This window comes from Vanellus vanellus, assembly GCF_965231255.1.
Source record: "Vanellus vanellus genome assembly, chromosome: 4".
Lineage (NCBI taxonomy): Eukaryota > Metazoa > Chordata > Aves > Charadriiformes > Charadriidae > Vanellus > Vanellus vanellus.
The window spans coordinates 72,795,887-72,820,383 of record NC_138909.1 but is presented as its reverse complement, the minus strand read 5'-3'; the positions used below and the strand labels follow the sequence as shown (position 1 = coordinate 72,820,383).

Here is a 24,497-nt window from a genome sequence, read left to right as displayed (position 1 = left end):
TTCCTGAGGGGGGGGGAGGGGGGAGGTTACTATATCCTTACATTCTTTTACTTGAGAAAATCCAGTATTATCCCAAATCCCCCAAAATAAAAAAAAACTATTATTTTTATTGGCAAGCTTATTGTTCAATAGTTTGTGTCTTCTAGGTGTTGCTACTTCCTCGATGCCATGAGCCTGCTCCTGCATTTTCTCACTTGGAGACTTTTTATTCATCCAAAAATTTAGTTCATTCAAAAGAATTTCTTCTTTTTACAGATGGAAAACTACCACCATATCACCTAAATCTTCCACCTCCTGTTACTTGCCTAACTCACAACTAGGAAACCTTGTGAGTATTTTCATTATAAATCTAATCAGCTTTGGAATAGCACACTAAAAACCACAGCAATGTAACTCTGGCAGACTCTGTGTATTTTCAGAGTTCTCTCATCGCAGCCACGGGGAGCATCCTCTAGAAGTTAAATTTTTGATATGACTTCAAGATTATCTTATTAGCACATTCCTTTTTTTAGAAGATCAGCTTTTCTGAAAGCAATTTTCCTAGTTTGATTATCAGTAGTAATAAGTAATTGGCTCTTTCCCCTTTTTTTTCCTTCTCGTTTCAGCTGATAGTTCTGTATCGCCCCAAAATAATCTTCTCAGCCATGCTGCTCTGCTGCTAGCCCACAAAATCATTAAGGTCTTTGAGAATTTTCATCTTGGTAGGTGAGTTAGTTTTCATCTCCGACAAGGACATCAGGAAGGCTTTTATGCTATCAACTTCATTGTGGGTTTTGCTGACCCTACAGGCAAAAGCCCCAAACCAACACAATGCTGTGAGATGAAACAGTGCAGCTGAGAATATGAGAGTCCCTAATGGAAGGCAACGTTTTGATTGAGACAGAGCGGGCAATGCAAACATTAGGAAATACTCTTCACTAGTTTTGCCAACGTAGCTCATTTCTTACAGGCAACAATAATGCGATATTCCACCAATCCGGATCTTTTCTCCATAAACATGGAGTTTTTGTCATGACATGCACAAACTGAGAAATAAGGCTAAATACAGAAAACCTAATATTAACAGTCAAGGTACCATTCAAACTTTCACCAAGGTTTGTCAGGTTTAACCTTCTACACTTAAATATAGCTATTTTAAATACCTGCAGTTTCATTCAATCATTTTCTTCTGAAATGACTGTCTTAAGAGACACAGTGTGGGCAAGTCAGAATATCAGTCTAAAGATTAGCTGGCAGCATGAACACCGTTTTGATAACCAGTGACTGAGGTGTTTGGCAAGGTTCCTCAGCCCTTTTTCCCCCTGAATAGTTCACAACAGTACTCCAGACATTACTAACCAAGCGTGACAACTATTTGAGGTTTCCAGCTTATCCCTTTCAGACAAAACAAAGTGAGAGGCGAGTTCCACAGGTAACTTTTAATGCAAGTCTTGAAAATTTGAGAAGATTCAGATATTTTTCCCTTCCCAATACATGTGATTGCATTTATTTACATATATTTTTACCTTTTGCTATACATTTTTATTCGTTATTGCCAGTTACCCTTTTCATTCTTAAACAATAGCACAAATGATTTCTAGTCATGATACCTCACAATAGCCTCACTTGCCATTTATGCAAAATTAGGAAAAAAAATATTAAGCCTTTAATCTTCTGGCAAGTCAGGATTTTCTCCTCGTTTATTAATAGCTGTGCCTGGCAGAATACACCAAAGGTGCCGATACTCGTGACTAATCTAGATGAAGTTCAAGTTAGCTGACAGGAGATCATTTTCTTCAGTTCTTCATTCAGCTCTTACTCATCCCAGGTATCTCCATATTTATTTACTTTAACTAAAGAAAAGAAGAAAAAGTAGTCACGTATGACTTAATGTAACCGCTCAAGTTTATCTTATATGGTGCTGAAAAGTATGACAAAATGCATTAGCATTTAAAGTGGTGAGTGGGGAGAGTGTCAGTCAGAGCACAACAGCCATCTAATTAAAGCTACTTTTGAATAAGTGGGGAGAAGAGTTTGTTAATCATTATTCTTTAATGAATTAATATTCAGTCAAGAGGCCTACTGTGCTAATTCCTGCTCGACAGAATTTGTAATTACTTTGAAACAAATGTAACGTGGATGAAACAAAGACAATTGGAGGAAACAGGCAAGGAATGTTAGGATAAATAATGCGGCTACATAATCTAGTTACGTGCACATTTGGATGGATTCAGGATAGTTAAAAACACACTCAAAGACAAACAAACAAAAATCGGTAATCCTTAGTAGGAAACTACTCAGCCATTATTATTTGGCAGCTTCCTTTAGTATAGGAGTGAGTCAGAGAATTTTAAAAAAAACAAAACGGTTACTGCTCTTAACGGATTTATTCAGAAGTATGTCGTGCGTAACTCAACAACGACCAGAAAGTGAAAAGATGCTCTATTGAAAGTGAGCTGCAGAGTAGTTTGTAACTGACTGCCATCATTGATGGGGTAAAGGATGGATCTTTATGATCCAGTAGGAATGCTGACATTCGTCGGGCACCCCTTTATAAATGTACTTGCAGGTTAATTATTAAGCCCACTGTTTATTAATACCTATCTGCAGTACAACCAGTGGAACAGAGCAGAATGGGTGGTCCTTGTTTCAGAGAGATGTCAGCAAAGTTAGCATAATGCACTGACAAATCTCTTAAGCTGATTGATATTGCAGCGAGGCACAATGAGAAGCTCTCTCAAAGTACAATTTCATTTCCATTTCTATTAACCATGGCAGCTGAGCAGGCTGTGCTCATTCCCTGGAAAACAGTCCAGTCCAGGTCACTATGCAGATACACATATTTGTATGGCTACAACAAAAGGAGAAGGCACCAGCAGGTGGAAATTAGGGACCGCTTAAAACTGGTTTAAATGTGGTTTGTTTTCCCTCACATCCTTGCAACAGAGGGCAGAAACCACTGTCTCCTATTTGCTAGTCTGGTTCCTAGGAGACACAGATAAGACGATGAACAAAGGGGTAACAACTCAGGACATATGAACATGAACTGGCATACAACAAGAGAAGGCTCCAGGAAGACCTTATAGCAGCTTTCCGGTACCTAAAGGGGGCCTATAGCAGAGCTGGGGAGTAATGGGACGAGGGGTAATGGTTTTAAACCGGAAGAAAGTAGATTTAGATTACCTATTAGGAAGAAATTCTTCACTGTGAGGGTGGTGAGGCACTGGCACAGGTTGCCCAGAGAAGCTGTGGCTGCCCCATCCCTGGAGGTGTTTAAGGCCAGGCTGGATGGGGCTTTGAGCAACCTGGGCTAGTGGGCATTGAAACTAGATGATCTTTAAGGTCCCTTCCAACTCTAACCATTCTATGATTCTAAGTAACATGTTCAGTGCTGTACATGAAATCAGATCTTAGCCTGCAACATCAGTAAATCCCTGAACTGTAGATTTAAATGTGCTTCCACTTGTGAAACATTTCTGAACTTTTGTATTATCTCCTTGCTCTTTTTCCCTAAAAATACAGAGATACTCTTAAAAGTTTATTTAGCAATCTTATGCACTGCTCAGCATAGTTCTATTCTCAAAGCCTGAGTATAACCATCAAGTGGAACAAAGAAACGTAATAGACAATGCAATATTTGATAGACAGTTTATAGAGGTCTTTTATAGGCCTCAAATAACTCTAAATAAAATAATGAACACATATTCTCATTTCACAGCCACGAGACTTGCCATGGAATATGGCAAGGTTTGTAGAATGCCGCTTAAGATTTCTGTGTATTGTTTCAAGTGACATGTCTAGGCTTCATATTTGTGGAGAAATATCTTGAAAAAAGGGCATTGTGTAAATCAATGAAGTGTCAGCTAATGGAATTTAGGAGCAATCTGAAACTACAGCTTCAAGTTTTTTACTGTCTCATTTGGCATAGTCACGTGATAAGAGAAAAAGGCTTTCATCCTTGAAATAACAGATTTAAATCATTACCCAATAACTGTTTATAATTTTTATTTCAACACCATGTAGAACTGCCCAAAGACAGATGATCTGGAGAAAGTAATTCATAAGCATGAAAGAGACTGATGCTCTGAGGCAACACCGTTCCAAAGCTTACTGTTACTGCTTCCGAACCCTTCGCATGAATGTACTTTTCTATTCTTATTACCACCTGTTATGCCTGATGGGAGCCATTAACTATTCCTACAAATGTCACAACGTGACTGAAGAGACTGGACAGTGCATACAAACCCAAACGAGTCAAGCTGACTAGTCCAGCAGAGTGTTAAATGGTAAAACATTCCTCTTGCTAACATCGTTTCCACAGATGTCACGCTAAATAAAAAAGATGGAGAGTAAGCAATTATGAATGACTTCTGTGTCTCCTTTTCAAAAAATTGATTGAGTCAAAAAGTTGACCGAATGGCATCTCATTCTTCAGGACACTGCATTCTTATTTTGCTGTGTAAAGTTTTGTTTTTCACTGTGAAAACAAATCTCAATATTGCTGCCAAATACTGTTTCCTTCCTTTGAGTTTTAATGTAGAAAATGAACGTCTACAAACAATGCCTCTATAGAAATCCTCTAATTCCACATGAAACAATTCATAAAAATACATACCCCCCCCCTTCAAAACCATCAACCATGTGCTCTATTTTGAGAGAACAATGCTATCTAAAACATACACCCCCTTCCAAAGCTAAACCTCTTCAGTATGGCTCTGACCTCAGAGAATTCTTTGTTGAAAGAGGTTGCTCAATATATTCAATAAACCAAAAGTTATGAGATTTTCAGTCTGGCACTAAACAATATGGCTGGAGAAGAGAAACTATAATTTGCTATTGGAACATCAGTATTTCTGAAAAAAAGAATTAATTTGAAATATGAAACTACAGACCACATCACATATGACATACCTGCACATACTGTAAAAATAAATTGCTTAAAGGGTAAGCAGAATTAAGCCATGTTAATATTATTGCCAATATTTGAATTTACTACGTATTTCTGTAAATCAACATATTACCTTCCTTAACTGGTTTGTCCTGTGAAAACTTGCTTGGAGTTTCTGCCTTTGGTGGTAGCATTACCTCATATGTCTCTCTGTGTTTATTCCTTAATTCCTCATATGTGATGCCTTTTTTTTTACGACTTTCTTCTGGAATTGGAGCAGGATCTGAAAACCAAAAGAAACCAAAATACTAGAAATGGCATCACACACCAAAACTTGACTACAACGTGTTCTAGAATGCCAGTTAATTACAGCTCAATCCCAAATGAAAAGGAGCATGACAGCTGCAATTCTACATGCAACTGCGAATGTATGTGGTCTTTAATTAATCCAGTCCTTTTATCCTTTTTATTTTGTCAAACTGCTTTGGAAGACTGGCAGTTAACTCCTTTTCTTCATTTTACCCAATGGAAATCCTAACAACAGTTGGTGGATAAAACAGTTCTGGTCACTTAATGTAGAATTTATTATAATCATACATTTGATATATTTATGATTTCTGAAGAGAAATCTAGGTAGGTGAAGCTCAAAGGTTTGCATTCAGGCTTTAAATTCTGCTTTCAAAGAATTAGTCCTAAATCCATCATATGTCACCTGATAAACATTTTATCCTTTTATCTACATTTATAATGCAGAATCTTGGTTCTATAATTAAGATTCTACCAACTATTGATACTTGTGATGAAGTGTAGTTACAATTTCCTTGACAAATTTATGTCTGATGCTTTTATACAACTAAAACGGAGTTGCACAAAAGAGCTATTTTGTGAAATAAAACCCATACCATAAAGGACTTGGAAAATTCAAACTAATTCCAAGCATGAAACTCTGCATTTGAGAGGAACTTCCTCCTTTGTATACCAGAGACCTGAATTCAGAATCGTGTGTTTCCCCTGCAATAGCTGAGGACAGAGTTCATACTGGAAGGCGGGGAACAGCTGCACAGAACAGTACTTGAAAACCATTTTAGCTCTCCGTGAGAAAATCAGCTGTTGCCAGACAGAACACAATATGCATTCAGTTCTCAGAAGATTTGATGTTTGTCACATTAGAAAAAATAGTTTAATGTCATTGAATTATAGTGGTATAAAGTTACAGCACCACTGCTGGAGAAAATGAAATAACCTCAGAAAGGCTGGCAGACAAATGGCAGGGACTATGGTTTCTTTAGCGCAGTGAAAGGATGGCATATTCATCTTCATTTCAATCAAAAAGAACTTCAAGTCAGGCTGAGTTTTTTGCAGCTTTAGTTTCACAACAGATTAAACCTTGTAAGTTAATTTACAATCCTTACTTGCAATTAGAGCTACAAAACACAAAAAAAAACCCTGAATTTAGTAATTATTTAGTAATAATACATACATTTATCTTCTGCGTAAAAACAATTCTGGGAACTTCAAGCTGTTTCATTCAAAACCACTATATTTTACCATGTACGTTTGCATGGGATGAAAATACATAGTTTAGTACTATAAGAGAAAGGCAAGAGTGATTGTACTACAAACTGCTAAATATTAAGACCAAACACACCTTGAACAGGGTAATCAGTAATTCCTGTTGGTGAAGATTCATTCAGGGAAGCACTGAATGGAACCGGTTCATAACTGGAGAGGGCTCTATCTGTGGAACTATAATCATCTGAATAGCTAGAAGAAAGTGGGAATCCAGCTCTTGGAGAAGAAGGTTCAGTATATGACTGAGAAGGCGCATCTGAAAATTCAGATTTCCGACTGGAACGGCTGGAAAATAATACAATTAAATATTAAATACAAAAATACTAAAGTTAAAAATGGAATTGTAAGAGTAGCATTACATTTAGGTCAAGAAAATACTGTTTTATTTTAAATGGTTCAGTTTCCAACATGAAGTATTGTCTTAAAAAGAAGTTTGGGGTGTTGTTTCTTTTTCTTTACATTGGAAAGATCTATATAGTCCCTTTCCCAACACTCTTCTCTTCCTCCCAGAAACTTATCTCATACCTGAAAATCTCCAGAACAGAGGACAAAAGAGACAAAGTGTTTTGCACTTTAGAAGACAAAAATGACAATCAGGCCTCCCCCCAGGGAGTCTTCAGAAAGGAAAAAAAAAAGCATCAGACGCAAATAGTACAGGGTGTGCCCATGTAACTAGTGCTAGCATGAACTATAGTTATTTTTAAAGGCCTTTTAGGAAAAAAAATTGCAATTTAAAACCCTTCATCATTAGAAGCTGCTGTAATTCACCAGTACTGAACAGCAGAAGAAAAGTAGAATGAAGAGCTATCTTGGGGAAATTAAATTATGAAGGTTTATTGAGTCGCTGAATTCAGCAGAAACGTTAACAAATTTTCTCTTCAGAGAAAAAAGTAAGATCACATAAAGAATATTCTGGAAACTGGTGCCTGCTATTCTAAAGCATTCACTCCATCCTCAGAATGGCCCTGCAAACCACTACACAATATGTCTCTTTATCAAGAACGACCCCACTTGGTGCCACCAGAATGTCTCTAGAGTATTTATTAATTTTTTTACTTTAAATTTCTGCTTAGCTGTACTTTTAGTTTCATATGAAAAACATTTGCAATTAGCCTTTGTTTTATTCTCACAATGAACAGAGCTAAGGATTTTATTGTCTCAATATGTAAAGAGAGCTTTAAAGAACTATCTAATCTTTTAGCTCCCTACTTATTTTTAACAGCAAACCAGAATTACCAAAATACGTTCATTAGTAGATGTATAATGACCAAGAAAACATAATGATTTCTGTTGCTGGCTTAAGAGAGTAGCAAGTATGGACAACAATGCAATTTGAATGAATTTAAATTAATCATTCAACTAAGAAGAAAACCCAATGAATTTATAAATTAGAAAATAAAATTTTACAGATACAAAAGAATGGGCCATTAAAGGTTGAAGGGACTTAGTGGTGCAGCAGATGATGGCATTTAAACAGGTTCTCACCTGGAGAACACAGTTAATGATCATGACAATTTCTTATTAGAAAGTGGAAGGAGGCAAAGGGACAAGGCCAGCTGCAATTCAGCTGAGTTTATACAGTAAACGTATGAAGTGGTAATTCCTAAAATTATGTTTGATGCCATAAAAATGTAAACATTTCAGAATAAAGGTAAATCTTGCAGACAAAGCTGTCATAAATCTGAATTTATAACGTAATTAAGTATTTTATCAAATGAACATTTAACAAATCTTAGCACATACATAGCAGGACTACCACTCACTATCCTAACCCTATTCTCCCAGTTTTGAACCAAGTGTTTAAGTGAGATACTCCAAAAGTAGTTTGCAATTAAAAACCACTTGAGGTAGAAGATGTTTTGGAACAAAACAGGAAATAGTTTTAAGAACTTGATGAGTTTCTCATATGGAGAGCATAATGCTGTTACAGATGTAAAGGATTTAAACAAACAGCAGTAAGTTTGACCACCATTCTTCTTCCTGCACTGATATTGTTTACTGAGGTCTTTCCTTTGATAAACACTGAAATCATTTCCACCCTCTTCCTACTTCAATCAAACTAAACTATGGGAAAAAATTCCAGAACGAAACACTATTTTATTTCAGTTAATTTAGTTTGCTTCTAAACTAAGGAGGCAAATTCTGCAGTCACGCTACTGTAAGTAAATTCCACGGGAAAAAAACATATAAATTTACAAGGAATGCATTTTGCTAAGTAAAATGTTTCTTTTTCTGCACCTCAAAATGATCAGATACAGCTTCCTGAAAGCGGTAGATCTGGGATAACAGCGGAAAAAGGGAAGGTGCAGCTCTGAAGGTCTTTGAAAGCTGCAAATGTAGCCTTGATCTGTTAGTGTTTAAAACATCCTATTCAAGAATAAGTTTTAAATTTAAAAAATAGTCAGTCTTACTTATGTGAACTATGTCTCTGAGCTTGTCGTAGAACATCTCCTATTGGGGAATCCTTCAGTTTCTTAAATTTCTCGCTACAGATTGGCAAGTAGGATATCTTTCCAGCCAGGTATCCACACATTCCTGCAACTTTTTTAAAAGACAAAAAAAAAAAAAAAAGAGATGGTTTTATATGCTGCATCATAACATTCAACATAGTTTTAAAATAATAATTTCAAATAAATTATACAGTATCTTGAATAAAAGAAAAAAAACAAAAACAGTTCAGATCTGACCAAAACCAGGCAGTTATCTCTCTCTGCTTCTGCAAAGAGTACTAAAACCAAATGCAATAGCTGAACAGAGACACAGAGCAATGATTTAGACACAGCATGAGCATGAGATGATTTCAGCTAGTCCTTGATGAATGAAAAGTGACAAAAAAAGGAAAATAATTGCAGTTTTCCCCAAGATTCAGAAATAACAATTAACTACCAAAGATAATAAAGCAGTTGGAAACAAAGGTAGTAAATTCTGCTAATTTAATCCATCAGAACTTTCAGATCTTCAAAAGGCTTTCACTAATATGAAGAGAACTCTAAATAAATTTAGGATTATGCTCAGTATTTTCTGAAGAGGATTCTATGATAATGTTGCCAGAGGGCAAGCAACTGAATTAGCTGAACCCTCACAATCACTAGGCAAATGCTTTCAATGTAGTGCATGAGCTATTTTCATTTGCCAGACAGGACACAACAATAAGCGATCATGATGGTTCTTTCTGGGCTTAAAACTGATGATTTCCATCAATTGGCTCCTACAAGTTTTATGAGTGGGTCAAACAGTATGAAGGATCGTGAAGGATTCAGTGGCAATTAATAGTTTTGTTGTGGACTTTGTAGGAGAAAAGGACTAGACCCTTCTTTCATATGCAACGAGTATTTTCTAAATGCAAAGGCTTAAGGACTCGCAATCATCTTTAAGTCAGAAAAGAGTTAATTACCAGTAACATTAATCCTCTTGAGGTCCTCACACTGTAGATTGCATTGCCTAGGAATCAATATAAAAGGGGATTTTAACCTTCCGTGCTGTACTGGTACTGAAATTGTGATTCCTGTTCTAATGTCTGTATTTCCAAAAGGAGGTTAAAAATCCTTTTCCAAGGGAAAAGAGAAGAACAGCCACAACCATGAGCAAAGTTTACAAATGAGAAATGTAAGGGTTTATCCATTTAGCAGGTCAAAAAAATTGGAAGATGCCTCAAACACTATAAATATGCGTAAAGGGAAAAATTACAAGCCCCTAAAAGGAAAAGCAGCCCAACAAGAATTCAAACTAAATATTTAGCAAAATAAAGCTAAGCAGCAAAGATGATTAATCTTTGGCATAAATTACAATGAGAAAGTCTCCCTTCCTTCAGGCCTTCCAGTCAAGAAAAGTGGAAGCACCTCTCTGGAAGATGTTTCACCCAAAGTAATTATTGCCTAAAATATTTTATTTCTCTTATTACAGAACTATCAGCCAGATGATCCACATTTTCGAACTTAGCACGGTAAATTAGATATTGCTGCTTTCTGCTTATGCTGTATGCACTGTAACAAGACCTTAGTGAAGCTGATCAGAGATCAATAAAAGAGGCCAGCTCCCACTGCAGACTAACATGAAGTAAGACATGAGGATCTTATCCTTCTTTGCCAAGGAGGGATAGAGGACCAATAGCTCTCTGCTATGTTGAAGGGGATGCTGGCAATGTCACGACTAACTAGAAGTTCCATTAAACTGTCAGAATGTCTAGAAGACTACTGAGAGAATTTATGAGTAATTCCTATGGGCAGAACAACATCCTGGAATCTGCAAATTCCTACCTAGAAAATGAAAAACCTCTCAACTTCCAGATAAAACCAAGAGGAGCAAAGCAGAGAAAGATCTGTGATGTAGACTAAAAAAGACCCGACTCAACTATGTTAGTTAGATATAGAAGACCCATTACTGTAATCAGACATAAATACTCTTCAGAAAAAGAATCCAACAACCACAAGTGACACACACCATTATCAAAGACAGACTATTGTAATCAATAGATGCAGAAGCAATATGCTCAGATCAGTGACATCAGAAAACCAAGAACTGTCTTACTGTTGTTTAACATCAGCTAGCTATGAGCCAGCAGCGGTGCCTGGAATTGCGTACAACCTTCTTTTAGAACTCATGGAGGAAGAAAAAACAAACCAAAACACAACTGCATTGCTTTCTTTAAGCGGATTTCGCTGCAGGAGGAATGTGCGGTTAAATTATGAGACATAATTTGGACCTGTAAACTACGTCCCTGGCAATAGTTTTCAGGAAGACCCTGCAGACAGTAGGGGAATGTGACCTGAACAATATGAGGATGAGACAAAACCTGCTGAACTCGGGCCTTTTACACTCCAACTACGTCCCAGAAAAACCACCATATTTAAAATGCACATAATTCACACGAAGTTACCTACTGAAAAACAACCAAAACAAATTCTTTTAGTATAAAATGAAAGTCCACATGCCTACCAGCGTACATCGAAAAGGAGACGCCAGCAGTATTGTAGCTTATAACCTTAACATCAAGAATATCTGGTCCAGTCCAGGTGCTCCTTATATTCCCCCTTGATTTCAAAACTATTACATAGGAGGAATGCAGCCCTTAACTAGAAACACGTAGGAGATATCAGGGAAATAGTAATTCTGTTATTTAACAGAAATGTTTGTGTTATAATATTGTTTGGCATTCAAAGAAAGCAAGTAAAATTTAGCGTAAACAAACGGCAGCCCTAGTCTCTCCCATTCATTTATCTGCTTAAACACCACTTCCTTCACCACAAATCATGGGGTTTACCCTCTTCCCACTGAAGTAAACTGTAAGAGTAACTGGCTGTATCTGGCCAGATTGGCAAGATGGCAACTTCCTGTTTCACTGTCATGTATTACATTGAAAAGGTTAATATATTTATTTATTTTTTATTATACTTAATCTAAAATCATTCACAATAAATTGCTGTTTTCCTACAATTGTGCATACATAATGTCCAGGAAAAAAAGGCACTAAAATAGCCTGAATGGGACAAGTGAGATGCATGAATAAAGACCTTCAAATTAGGAAGGGAGGGGTGCACGTACTCTGGCAAAGTAATTTAAAGTAAGCTTGTACAGTATCTATTTACAATGCTTTTATCTTAAATTCCTACGTTACACTAGTCAAGCATATTTCAAGTCTTCCAATTTTTATGGAAAGCCTATAGGCAAAACTTCTCCAAAATGTGCTGCACAAATTTGAAGATGGTGAATAAATGAAATGCTCTGCCTCTTGAAACTGAACAGGTTCTTGCAGTGTGAGATGCTGTAGTTAAGAAACATACCTAAAACATTGCTGACTGATAGAATTAATTGCAGGAAGGTGAAACTTATTCATCGGCTATATTTGATCATTTACTCCTATCTTCAGGCACAGCTGAAGTGGAGTCACAGTGAATCAGCCAGCTAGTCTCACAGGAATTACATCATTACATCTGCGTAACAGCCTCCAGAACCAAAGGCACGAATACAACCTGAATTTATACATAGCTTTTACTTACACGCAACTTTTGTAAAAGAACCAAATCTTGAGCTGTCCCTTAGAACACCTGAAAATGAGAATCAAAGTAATTAGTAATAAGTTACGAAGAATGAGGCTGAAAAACATCAACTGTGGCTATGTTTGTAGGTAACAGGTTACTCTTTTACACTTAACACTGAAATAAATTCAAGAAAACCTAGCATCTGAATTCTCCATAAAATTATAAAGATCTAAGAATTACCTCTTTAATCATATCACACACAGTATTACTCAGATTATAGAATATATTGTTTCATAATCACTGAAATATTGCATTTGTCAAACAACATAAAATGAACACGAATTTGATTTCAATTTAAGGTTTTGCTCCTTTAGTTTTAGGAACTAAAAGTCATGTAGCTGAAGAGTCTAAACTTTTAATTGCAAGTAGATTAGACATTTTATTCTTATATTATCTTTTTTAACAGCAGAAATATATTTCATCTGAGCAAATCCAAATTAACCCAAAGTATGTTTACACTTTACCTTTCCTAATTAAGAAGCTAGTAGCAAGCATGCTCGCTGCAGCCAAAGGAAAAGCTGTGAAGAAGAAAAAAAGTTGCTTAAAATACGATTATCAGTATTTTCAACTACATTGAACAAAATGGGATAAAATGAGAGTTGCTTGGCCTTACTAAGCTTATCTGTATAAGAATATAAGTATATATACAATTGACAAACTATATATAAATTATGAAACACTCGCAATTCCAGTTTTTAAGACCTACTACAAATTATGCAGTTCTGGTTAATGAGTCATCCTGTCTTCATTAGACTTCATGCTTCTTAAAATACAAAAGCCAATGGCAGATGTGACAAAGCTCTAAGGACAAGATTCCAGGTCTGGCTGCAGCTGTTGCAGCATCAAGGTGCACAACTGTACACCAGACAAGCACCCACAGTTCTTCAGGATGGAAGGCGGTTACATAGAGGCCAGTGCATCTGAAAATTTTTGATAACCAAAAGTCTTGATTTTGTTTTAATGTAAGAGCTTTGGAAAAAGTCTAACTCTTATAGAGATATAAATTAAATTGATTAAAATTAGGTAAACCGTTTTATTCACCGGCAAATTAAAGAACAGGGCAGCTTTTTCCTGTAGCTTACGGATCAAACTGCATGAGTCAGGGGTAGGGTCAGGAATGCAGAGCAGACAACAAACATGGAAGAGCATTCCTGCCTATCGCAATCAGCTCACATCGGGTTTTATCATATTGGAAGAGTTACGGTGGCAGGAAACATCTGAAGATGGCAAGAAACAACAGGAATGCTTATTTCAAGCAATGACAATTATGAATTGGGAAGATTAACTTCAAAACAACGAACATGACAGAAGACTAAACTTAATTACGTTAAAGATTTAGATGCATCATAATGAAATTACATTTTAAGCAAGTCTGAAAACACAGATGCTACAAAAAGGCTCAAGGACTTTACCTAGGGGAGAAATTTTTGCAACAGCACTAGATGTTTATAGTGTTTTGATGAACACAATCTGCTAATTAAGTTCATATTTGAACACTACTGATATTTTTTAGAATTTGGACAGCATGGTATTAAAATACACTCTGCAAACTAAGTGTTTATTCCTTCTCAAACTCTGACAGATCTAAACTAGGTTAGGAATCCAACCAGCATTTTAGGGTAAATATGACTGGATGTCACTTTTAAGAAAAAGTATTGGCTCCTTGGTTCACAAGCAAGATTAAACTGACACTTCAAAATAAATAATAAAGTATTCCAATCTGTTAAAGATTAAAGCCTTGACACTTTTAGAGATTCTAGACCTAGATTTTCCAAAATTTAGCATTCTAGGTATCTGAAATATAGAATGGCAGTGCAGATTTGAAGTTAAATTGTAAGAGAAAAAAGAATGGGGTTTTAAAAAAAAATAAAATCCTAAAGAACTTATTACAGAGGACTTCAGTCTAACCGTTTGAGGTTTGAAATGACTTATAGGCCCAACACATATATTCTGGACATCAAAGACAGGTTACGCACTTTAGTGGAAACAGCTGCTAGTATGTGAGCATATAAATGACCAAAAACGGTAACAAGAAATTAAAAGAATAACAGGTAAATTAAAATTGGGTTAATACATAAAAATTAATATGAATAATTATTCAAGTGTAGAAAAAACCCAAAAGTAGCTTAATAAATGGGAAAATATCAATGCTTTTCACTGCTATGGGCAAAAGTTTTTTCTGCTTCAGGAACAAAATAAATCCTCGGAAAAATAATGGAAGGCTGATATATCAACAGCACATAATTAACGATGGCAATGTAATATAACCTAGTCAAAATGGTTTTATGGGGAAAAAGTCATATCAATCTGGTTTGATTTTCTTAGCAAGATTAAAAGTGCAAAGGATAAAATTGTAGATTGTAATGTGAATTTATATTATATTATAATGCGATTAAAAATAAGTAATACCTATAAAGTGTATACCTATAAATGTATATTAAACTGAATTATGAAATTACTAGCAAGCATTTCTAAAATAGAAGTTGTCAATAGAAACTATGGCAAATCAGAGAGGGTTTGTAAGAACTGGTAAAAATTGATTACAGCTTGAAATTTGAATAAACAAACTGAAAATACAGAGAATCACGGGATAGTAGGGGTTGGAAGGGACCTTTGGAGATCATCTAGTCCAACCTGCCTGCCAAAGCAGGTTCACTTAGCAAGATGGACAGGAATGCATTCAGGTGGGTTTTGAGTATCTCCAGAGGAGACTCCACAACCTCTCTGGGCAGCCTGTTCCAGGGCTCTGTCACCCTCAAAGAAAAGAAGTTTTCCTTTACGTTCAGATGGAATTTCCTGTGTTCCAGTTTGTGCCCACTGCCTCTTGTCCTGTCGCTGGGCACCACTGAAAAGTCTGGCCCCATCCACTTGACACTCACCCTTTAAATATTTATAAGCATTGATGAGATCCCCTCTCAGTCTTCTCTTCTCCAGGCTAAACAGACCCAGGTCTCCAAGCCTTTCCTCATAAGAGAGGTGCTCCATTCCCTCGATCACCTTTGTAGCCCTCTGCTGGACTCTCTCCAGTAGTTCCTTGTCCTTCTTGAACTGGGGAGCCCAGAACTGGACACAGTACTCCAGATGTGGCCTCACCATGGCAGAATAGAGGAGGAGGATTACCTCCCTCGACCTGATGGCCATGCTCTTTTTAATTTACCCCAGGAGACCATTAACCATTGCTGGCTCATAGTCAGCTTGTCCACCAGGACTCCCAGGTCCCTCTCTGCAGAGCCGCTTCCCAGCAGGTCCACCCCTAACCTGTACCAGCACATGGGGTTATTCCTCCCTGGGTGCAGGACCTTACACTTGCCCTTGTTGAACTTCATTAGGTTCCTCTCCACACAGCTCTCTAGCCTGTTCAGGTCTCGCTGTATGGTGGCACAGCCTTCTGGTGTGTCAGCCACTTCCTCCCAGTTTTGTGTCATCAGCAAACTTGCTGAGGGTACACTCTTTCCCCTCATCCAGGTCATTGATGAATATGTTGAACAAGACTGGACCCAGTACTAACCCCTGAGGGGTTACCTAGGTGTAGCTGCTAGTTATCTGCAGGTAACCACTAGTTACAGGCCTCCTATTAGACTCTACACCGCTGATCACAACTGTCTTGAGCTCTGCCATTCAGCCAGTTCTCAATCCACCTCAACATACAAAGGTATAGTAATATCTGTGAATAACAAGAACTGATACATAGGCAGCTCATATGTCTTGCAAAGGGGCATTCAAAGAATATGTATTTAATACAGCACATACAACAATCTAGGTACATGTAATGCAGAACAATGAAACAAACACAAGAGATCTAGAAAACAGCGATGGGCTTTGGGCTGTCCCAGTGAGAGAACAGCACAGCACACAACTGAAAAAATCTCTCAATTACTATTGTCGCTCCCTAAAGCTCTCTCTTGCCTGGAGAAGAGAAGGCTGAGGGGGAGCCCTTATTATGGCATACAAGTATCTAAAGGGTAGGTTGAAGGAGTATGGAGCCAGGCTCTTTTCAGTGGCTCCCAGTAACAGGGTGAGGGGTAACGGGCACAAGTTGGAACATAGGAAGTTCCATTCAAATACATGGAAAAACTTCTTTACAGTGAGGGTGACTGGCACAGGCTGCCCAGGGAGGTTGTGGAGTCCCCTTCTCTGGAGATTTTCAAGACCCGCCTGGAGGCAGTCCTGAGTAACGTGCTCTAGGCAATCCTGCTTTAGCAGGGGAGTTGGACTAGATGATCTCTAGAAGTCCCTTCCAACTCTGAAGATTCCATGATTCTGTAAAGTGAAATTACTGAAGAAACTAATTTGGGGCTTCTCAGCAACATCTTAACGTTATTTCTTCAGTCTCTGTATAAAGATGCGTAGGGCAGTAAGTTCCGTTGCCAATCAAGAACTCACAGCAGAACACCTCAAGAAGAACAAACAACTGCACCCCCCCTTGTCTTCCAGGAGAGAGATTACGAATAAGCCATAACCAACCATCATTTTACTACTAATGAACCTGACTCTTTTCACTTATGAAAATATAATGGCTAGATTTTAGCAAATAAGCTGAAGGTTTCCAGGTATTTGAATAGAAGTGAAAGACAAGAATGCCAAAGCAATGGAGAAAGATAAAAACTTTGAATCGTTGATTCAAAATCACAATGCCTTAGAAGTTGCCCCTGGCTGCCAGGAGAAATGAGAGCTCCACTGTGCTAAACTTAGTAAATCAGCTGCTAAATTCTTCATCTGTCCTGGTTTCTGCAAAGCCACCTATCAGCATCAGGAGTAATCTACTAGTGTGCAATAAAATAGTGGGTAACATCAGAAGGCTCAGTCAAACCTCTTGATCAGATGTATAAAAAACAGGTATGTCTTGAACCTTTGGATTACAGAAACAATGTTTAGTAGTAATGCCATCAATTCTAAATGTCTTGTGAAAAAAAAAAAAAAAACAAACAACACCCAAACAACATCACCTTGACATTTCAAATAAATTAAGATGAGACACACAGTATTCTATGAAAATAATGCAAGCTTATTATTCCCATATACTAGCTGTAGTACGGAAATCATTACTGACTGCAGAATCATGCTTGGGAATCCTGGCTTTTATTTACAGGGAAAAAAGCCAAAATGTCTGGCCATGCACAGACACACAAAAATTGAGCTGCATGACTACTCATACATTGTTCTCTTCGCAAGTCTACGTAAGGACAGAAAGCAATGGTTCTAAGCTAAACTATTTTATTCTTGCATTCTAGAGATAACAACAAAAACTGAAAATAAAAATGTAGAAATAACAACAAAAAAAAATCTACAACTAAATGAGAAACTCCATTAATTATATCAATTTTCAGATTTTTAATAAGCATATTAATTTTAAATATGAAGAGATCTTGTTATAAAACATAAACCTTACAAAGTATATTGCACCTTTTACAAAATTCCTGTCCTGCAAATCCTACATGGATCAACATTTACTGGGATGCAATTTCAGACTGTGTGAAGCTTGTTAATGAACTGCTGTGATATACTGACCCAGGCCTGCCTTCCTTAATGCCTCAGACAATAAAAACTAAGGGTGGAAGGAAAGCAAGCCAAGTTTACCAGCAAACTGAACTTACCTCTATACCGGGCACTCTCTTCAGCACATTCCTTGAGGAGTCGTCTTTCCTCCTCTGTCGGAACATAAGGCTTAGGTACTTCCCTCTTTCATTAGGGAAATAAATTAGAAAAGAATAAACAAAAGAAAGGTTTTGGGCGACTGTTCAATTAAAAACTTTGTCTAACTTTCATGCCTTGTAGTGCCTGTACTTTCACATAGCTATACTTAAGGAACCGGTGCCTTTTGTCTATAAATATGACACGAAATATATAATTTAAAAAAATCCACTGCTTCTACAAAACACATGAGAGAGCAGTAAATATTCTGTGCGTGCTCGCATCCCAAATCAGTCCACTCCTTTTTTCTCTAGAAAAGCCTGCTTTGGTCCTTGCAACCAGCCTTCCAAATCGATGAATTCTGACACCTAGTTAAACCCCCGTTTAAAATATTTGCCAGGGTTTTGATTACACAACGCGTGCTGTCCGTTTACACGCCTATATTGGGTGAAAGCTGGCCGGCTGCTTTCGCCAGCAGGTGAGAACATTCTACCAGAGGTGGGTGACCCTCTCCTGCCGTGAAAGGCCTGCGGCCGGGCACCCGGCCAGATCGCCGACCGGGAGAAGGACACCGGTACCGGGGAGAACACCTTCTGCCGGGATAAGCCCCACACCCACGAAAACCCATCGGAAAGGCCTCAAGGGCACCGTCCCCGCGGCAGGGGAGCCCGAAACGCTGGCAGGAATCCCTACCCCCACCCCAGCCAGGCGGAGGCCCAGCCTCCTCCCCCTTCAACAGAAACAACCCTCTAAGCCCCACCGGGGTTTCCCGCACAGCTCTAGCACTTATGGCCCCCGCCGAGCAAACGACAACTACCTCAGAGGGGTCGCCGACCTCCCCGCCGCCGGGACCCTGCCCAGCCTCCATGGCGGGGCGGGGAGGGCAGTGCGAACGATCGCTGACCCGGAAGTCTACGCGGCGTTGCGCATGCGCGGAGGTGGCCACGGTGGGCGCGGGAGCGGGCGCCTTCCGTGAAATGTCGTTAGGCCGCAGGGCTCCCTCTTGGGGCTTGCCTTGCTCCGTAAGTCTCTAACCCGCCCTCCGCGGCCTTGCCCTGTGTGGTAGGCCCGGTAGAGAGGCCCGGCGGGCGGGCCTCGGGGTAGGCCTCGGGGTATGCCGTGAGGGCTGCGGTGGCCGCGGTGGCAGCAAAATGGCGTCGCTGGTGGAGTGGCGGGGGGCTGTGGGCAAGGGCTGTGTGTTTGTTCTGGTTCAGCGGTGGAGTGAGAGCGGTGGAAGGGCTCAGAATTAGCAGCTGAGGCTCGGAGTGTTCATTTCAATCGAGAACGTTTCCTTCCTGTGCTTTGTCTTGTTTCCTCCTGCTTAAAGAATGCCACCTTCTTAATACGTTTCAGAGTGGGCACTGCTTCCCAAAGGGTGAATCCCTTTAAAGGTAATCCTTACGCGGTTGGTTTTGTTTTGTACAGCGTTGGTACTCCTTGGCTTTGTAACTGACTTGTTTTTTGAGACACTGTAAAAAGGAAGCTTTTATTTGTCAGTGCCTAGCTTGAGCATGAGATATGTTAACTGGTTGCTAAAGATACTTGGCCAGAATTAACTAAAAAGAAAGGACGCCTGTTACCTAAAAAAAGAGTTTATTTGCGTTAGGACCGGGCAAGCACGTGGCAGGTGACTGTCTTAACTTCAAAGCGGTAGAGGTTTGGTGGTTGGGATTGAAGTGAGAGACTAGAAGGAGTCTGTGTGCTTGCCTCTACCTAATACTGTTTGAAATTGCAGCGTTAGTGGATCGTTGCAGTTTATCAGAAATCAGGGAAAGCTAAGGAAAAAAATAAAAACATGTTTCTGATAGTGATGTACTTAAGCATGATGTATGCTGTGGCGTTTTCTCGTAAACATTCAGTACTGTGGCTTGAATTCACCGTATCCTGATCTGCCTCTGCTTGCCTGGAATGCACCACTCCCTTTCAGCCTTTCCTGGAGCAAGCCATTGTCTCTTCACCCTGGAATTCAGGTGAAGAGGCTTAAATTGCTACTGTCTCATGACTGTACAAAAAATAAAGCAAATGGCCACGCCTGAAGATAGAAGAGGGACCTTTTCAAAAGGTATCTGAAATTAGTAGGGAATGTGGATGGGAAATGTCTGAAATTAGTGGAGAATGCAACTGTAAAATGAACAAAGAGCATGTGAAGGACCTAGGACAAATGAATTGAGGAGTTTGCCTAAAGTAATAGGTTTGGCTGCCTGGAGGGGCTAGCTGCACAGGAAAGCTGTTTCTGAGTATTGAACTCTTGAAATAAACTGAGAGGATAGAATCAGAAACTATGTATTGTGCGGTGCTTAATTCATAGCTTTCATCATACAATAAAGAAGCTCCTAATTTCCATTAGATGGCTTTGTCTGATAACATAAATTATTTCCAATTTTCATCTCTGCCAGTCACCTCGACCCACCCCAATGAAGCACTCTTCAATACACAGACATCAAATATGCACATTATTAATTGGGATGCAAAAGATTTTGGCCTCATTGGCTCTCGACAGTTTTATTTATGGGACTATAGCACACTTACTGAGAATTTATTTTATACTTCTTTGCACTTAGCTTTGAGTGGGTTTTAGGGAAAGAGTACAATGGTTTGTTAAAGCATTTGTAGGGGAGGACGTGTTTATGGACTGCACCTTCTCTAAACGTGGAGCTTCAATGGGGAGGAAGTGGATATCAGTCTCCTTCACTGAAGGAAGTAATGACTCTGAGCTATTGTTTTGCCTCTCCGTTGTAAAATTAACAGTTATCCATTCAGTTTACTCACTTGACTATCCTCAAGTCCCTTAGACTTCCAACAGAAAAAAAAAAAAAACAAAAAAAAAAAACAAACAAAAAACAAAACAAAATCGTGCAACAAACAGGTGCGTTTACTATCCTTTCAAAAATCTTATCTAATACAGTCTGCTTGTGAGATACTTCACCTGGTTACACACACCCAACTGCAGTTGTAGGGCCATATTCAGCATAGATGGCAGAGCACGTCCACATCCTTGGCACTTCATTTTCTGTCATCAAGTCTTTTATTCAAGTTCATCTACAGAAGGAAATCTTAACAAGGATGCCCTTTTTGACATCTGGTCTACTTCTACCACTTCCTTTATACTCATGCCATCTTTCTCGCAACTATCAAGAACTTGAGTTTAAAATTGGTGATGCTGTGGCCAAGTCATTCTGATGCATTACACAAATCTTGTCCTCAGGCAAGGCTTAAGGCTAGCTTTTTAACCCCTTTCTGTAAATCTCATCTCTTGAGTACTATTTTCCCTACCTTTTCCTCTGAGAGGTGCCATTATCCAGTATGGTGGTTTTGTTTAAAAATCTGCACACTAGAGTAGTCCTTTAGAGATGACAAGGTGACATTATTTCTTGGGGAACTCTTGCTCTGCTTGTTTTAATAACATGCACAATGATGGTTTGATGTTTCAGCAGCTGTTTTCTAATTGCTGTTTTGTATGTGTGATTTTAAACATGTACAAAACTGATGGATTATTTGTAAAGAGGGATAGCATAAAGTTACGTATTTTTGCACTGCTTCAGGAGTCAAAAAATTCTTTTCAGATGTATTGCAACTCACTTATCCATGACTCTAAACTTTTTATGTTTTATGACTTGGTATCATCCAAGAGTGAGGAATATATTTGATACTCAAAGTAGTGTAATACTGAAATACGATAGTTAACCTTTAAAAATTTGAGATTATTTCTTTTGAAGGATATGCCTCAAAGAAGGAAAAAGGAAATCTTTCAAACAATAAGATTCTTTTAAAATGAACTGATTACTTCTGTAACAAGAAGTTGGAAGGTGTGAAAATCAGACGGTTTCTCATTGCAGTACTTTGCAAAACAAAGTCACTGGTGAATATTCAGAACTCTTGAAGCTGGAGCTCAAGAATTAATGGTGTGATTTATATGTAGACTGTCAAGTGATTTAAAAGCTTATCTTTTGGATAAATTATTTTCCATCCCCTTGTTCAACAGTTAGTGACAGGCTTTATAAAAATCCACTGCAAAACAGAGTTGGCTTAACAAGAAAGTTCAGCTTTACAATATTGCATAAGACATAACTGAAACAAGTAGTGTAAAAGAGTTGGAGTATATGCTGATCTGGTAAGGAAAGTCGGCAAAACAAGTACTGGAAGATTATGTGCTTGAGTACATAGCTGGAATGGTGATTTTTTTGTTGTTGCTGTTGGTTTTTGCTTGGCGCTCTGGACAATAGAATAAAACACAACAGCTGAGAGCTGCCGATTCTTCGTGGCTGCCAAGAGTTAACAGGACTGTATTTGGAAAAATCACTCTCTCCCTCGTGAAGAAATAACAGCGCTTCATACCAAAAAAGAGCATTGTTGTAACTACCACAACTGGCAGCAGACAAAGAATCAGTTATTTGCCTGAAGCCTTATGACACATCAGCAAGAACCAAGAGTGGGTGTCTTTGTTGAGCCGATGCTCAAAGCCTCAATTAGCAAGGACTTTACCCACATTGATAGTAATTGCTACTACTAATAACTGGTACTGTAATGTACTTTGAAAAGTACTTTACATGTTAACTAATCCTTAGGGCTGTTTTGTGAAACAGTCAGGAGATTCTGGGTTCTGAAAGTGGTATGATTGTGCTTCCTGTAAAGTTCAGGTGCTCAGGGTTAAATACTAATTGTCTGATTTGTATTGGTGGTGAGGTTCAGCCGCTCTCGTTTCAGTTACCATGAAACTGAATGTATATGCATTTATTGGGAAGATCGGTCTGAACTCCTGACGTGGGATAACTTCAAAATCAGAAGCAACTTGTGACATACTTTGCTTCAACCAATTGTCTGAAATTATGCACACCACCAGTAGCAATGAATCCTGTTTTTCTTGTTAGCTGTTCTATTACTCAACATTTGGACTGTGGTACAATTGTTAAAATATAATAAAAAATATTCCATTCACAAAATTCTTAAATCTACAGGAAAGTTAACCTGAAACATTCTTTTCAGCTACCAGTATATCGTTATTTTAATGTTCTCCTGCTTTCTTGTTCCTGCTGGTTCCTGCAAGTCGATGTACGTTACCTGTGTCAAGGGTGTGCATCACAGGGACATGAGTAGTTGGACATGGATCTTTTACTCCAACTAAACCAGAGTCGTACAAAGCGTGTAATAGAACTTGGAACTTCTCTTAACAGAGATTGGCAACTGTTTTGCTGGCGCATTTGTTGTTTGTAAAAAGCATACTTTTTACTCAGTTCTGTTTTTGTTGGATATGCTTATTATAGTACAGTGCTCGTAAGACAAGCTTGTATTTGACAGTGGAAAAAGGGTGACTTCAGGATTCTTTATAATACTGTTCTGCAGATCCGGTGTTATTTTTCTCATGCTTGACATGTCTCCCCCCCCCCCCCCCTTTTTTTTTTTTTTTTTTTTCTTTTCAAGCCTGCAAGTTTTGAAGCACCTGAAGAGCAAACAGTTACTTTCTATCCACTTAAAACGTTACTGTTGGTACTGTTCCCGTTTTTATTACCATTGGCTCCCCATAATCTTTGCGTTGTTTAGCAATACGTCGTTGTACTGGTGTGAAATCCTGGCCGGTCCCGGTGTCAGGTGAATTTTCTGAGGACGTTGTTGAGAATTACCTCATTACCTCGCCTCTCTGCCTGCGGCGCTTTGCTTTACCATAGCACTTCCCCGTTGGCACTGGGGGGAAACACCTGAAATCGAGTTCCCGTGGAGAAAGCCGCCGAAATCCTCTCACTGGTGGCTACCTTGGGCCGCGCCTGTCCCGCCGGGGTGGGAGCGGCCCCGCGCTCCCTCAGGCGCCAGGGGAGGCTCGGGGCGGGAACGGCGCTTCAGAGCGCTCCCGCCGATGGGCGGGGCGGGACGCGGAACTGGCTGTCGCCTCAGCCTATCGCAGCCGCAGGAAGCTGGCCGGCCCCGCCAATCGGAAGCTCGGCTCCACCCTCGCGCCATTGCAATTGGCTGAGGCGTCAGGCGGCCGCGGGGGCGGGGCTGGGAGGGCGGGTTTGGCGCTCGGCAGCCAATGGGGAGGGAGCGGGGTGGACGTGCCGCCTGAGTGCTGTGCGCCTGCTCCAGTGAGCGTCGGTTCCTGGTGGAGCGGCGCCTGCCAATGGGGAGGCGGGGGGGGCGGGAGGGACGAGCCGGACCGTCGAGTTACCGGAGGAGAGAGGCGGCGGCGGGATAAAGCCGGCAGGGGATGTTGGCGGCGCGAGTCGCTCACCAGCCCCCACCAGAGTCGCTCTGAAGGAGACTGTAGCTGTGCTGAGGCGGCGGCGCCCAGGGACTTGCGGCGGGAGGCCAGCGCTTCACACCGGCGGGATAGGTGAGGCGGGGACCGGGTGGTGGCTGAGGAGGGGGCCGCGCGCCCCAACGGAAACGGAGCTCGTGGG

General features: G+C 39.5%; 1 protein-coding gene across 1 annotated transcript; it reads right to left on the bottom strand.

The window, feature by feature from the left end:
• Nucleotides 1-1,403: 1,403 nt before the first annotated feature.
• On the bottom strand, nt 1,404-19,006 carry OCIAD1 (OCIA domain containing 1). The gene is made up of 8 exons (XM_082482497.1): nt 18,926-19,006; nt 18,072-18,156; nt 12,942-12,995; nt 12,436-12,483; nt 8,851-8,980; nt 6,516-6,724; nt 5,001-5,150; nt 1,404-1,832 (listed from the first exon to the last, which is right to left on the bottom strand). The coding sequence occupies exons 1-8, from the start codon at nt 18,974-18,976 to the stop codon at nt 1,795-1,797; spliced, it is 765 nt and encodes a 254-aa protein (XP_082338623.1). The 5' UTR covers nt 18,977-19,006; the 3' UTR covers nt 1,404-1,794.
• Nucleotides 19,007-24,497: the final 5,491 nt, after the last annotated feature.

Bases quoted from the DNA above. Each gene is read 5' to 3' on its own strand.
- OCIAD1 (XM_082482497.1), bottom strand. From the start codon at position 18,976: ATGGAGGCTGGGCAGGGTCCCGGCGGCGGGGAGGTCGGCGACCCCTCT. The intron at 12,484-12,941 runs GTAAAGTGTAAA...TCTCATTTTCAG, and splicing joins TAGCTTCTTAATTAGGAAAG to GTGTTCTAAGGGACAGCTCA. The intron at 5,151-6,515 runs GTGTGTTTGGTC...TTTGGTTTTCAG, and splicing joins TACTGATTACCCTGTTCAAG to ATCCTGCTCCAATTCCAGAA.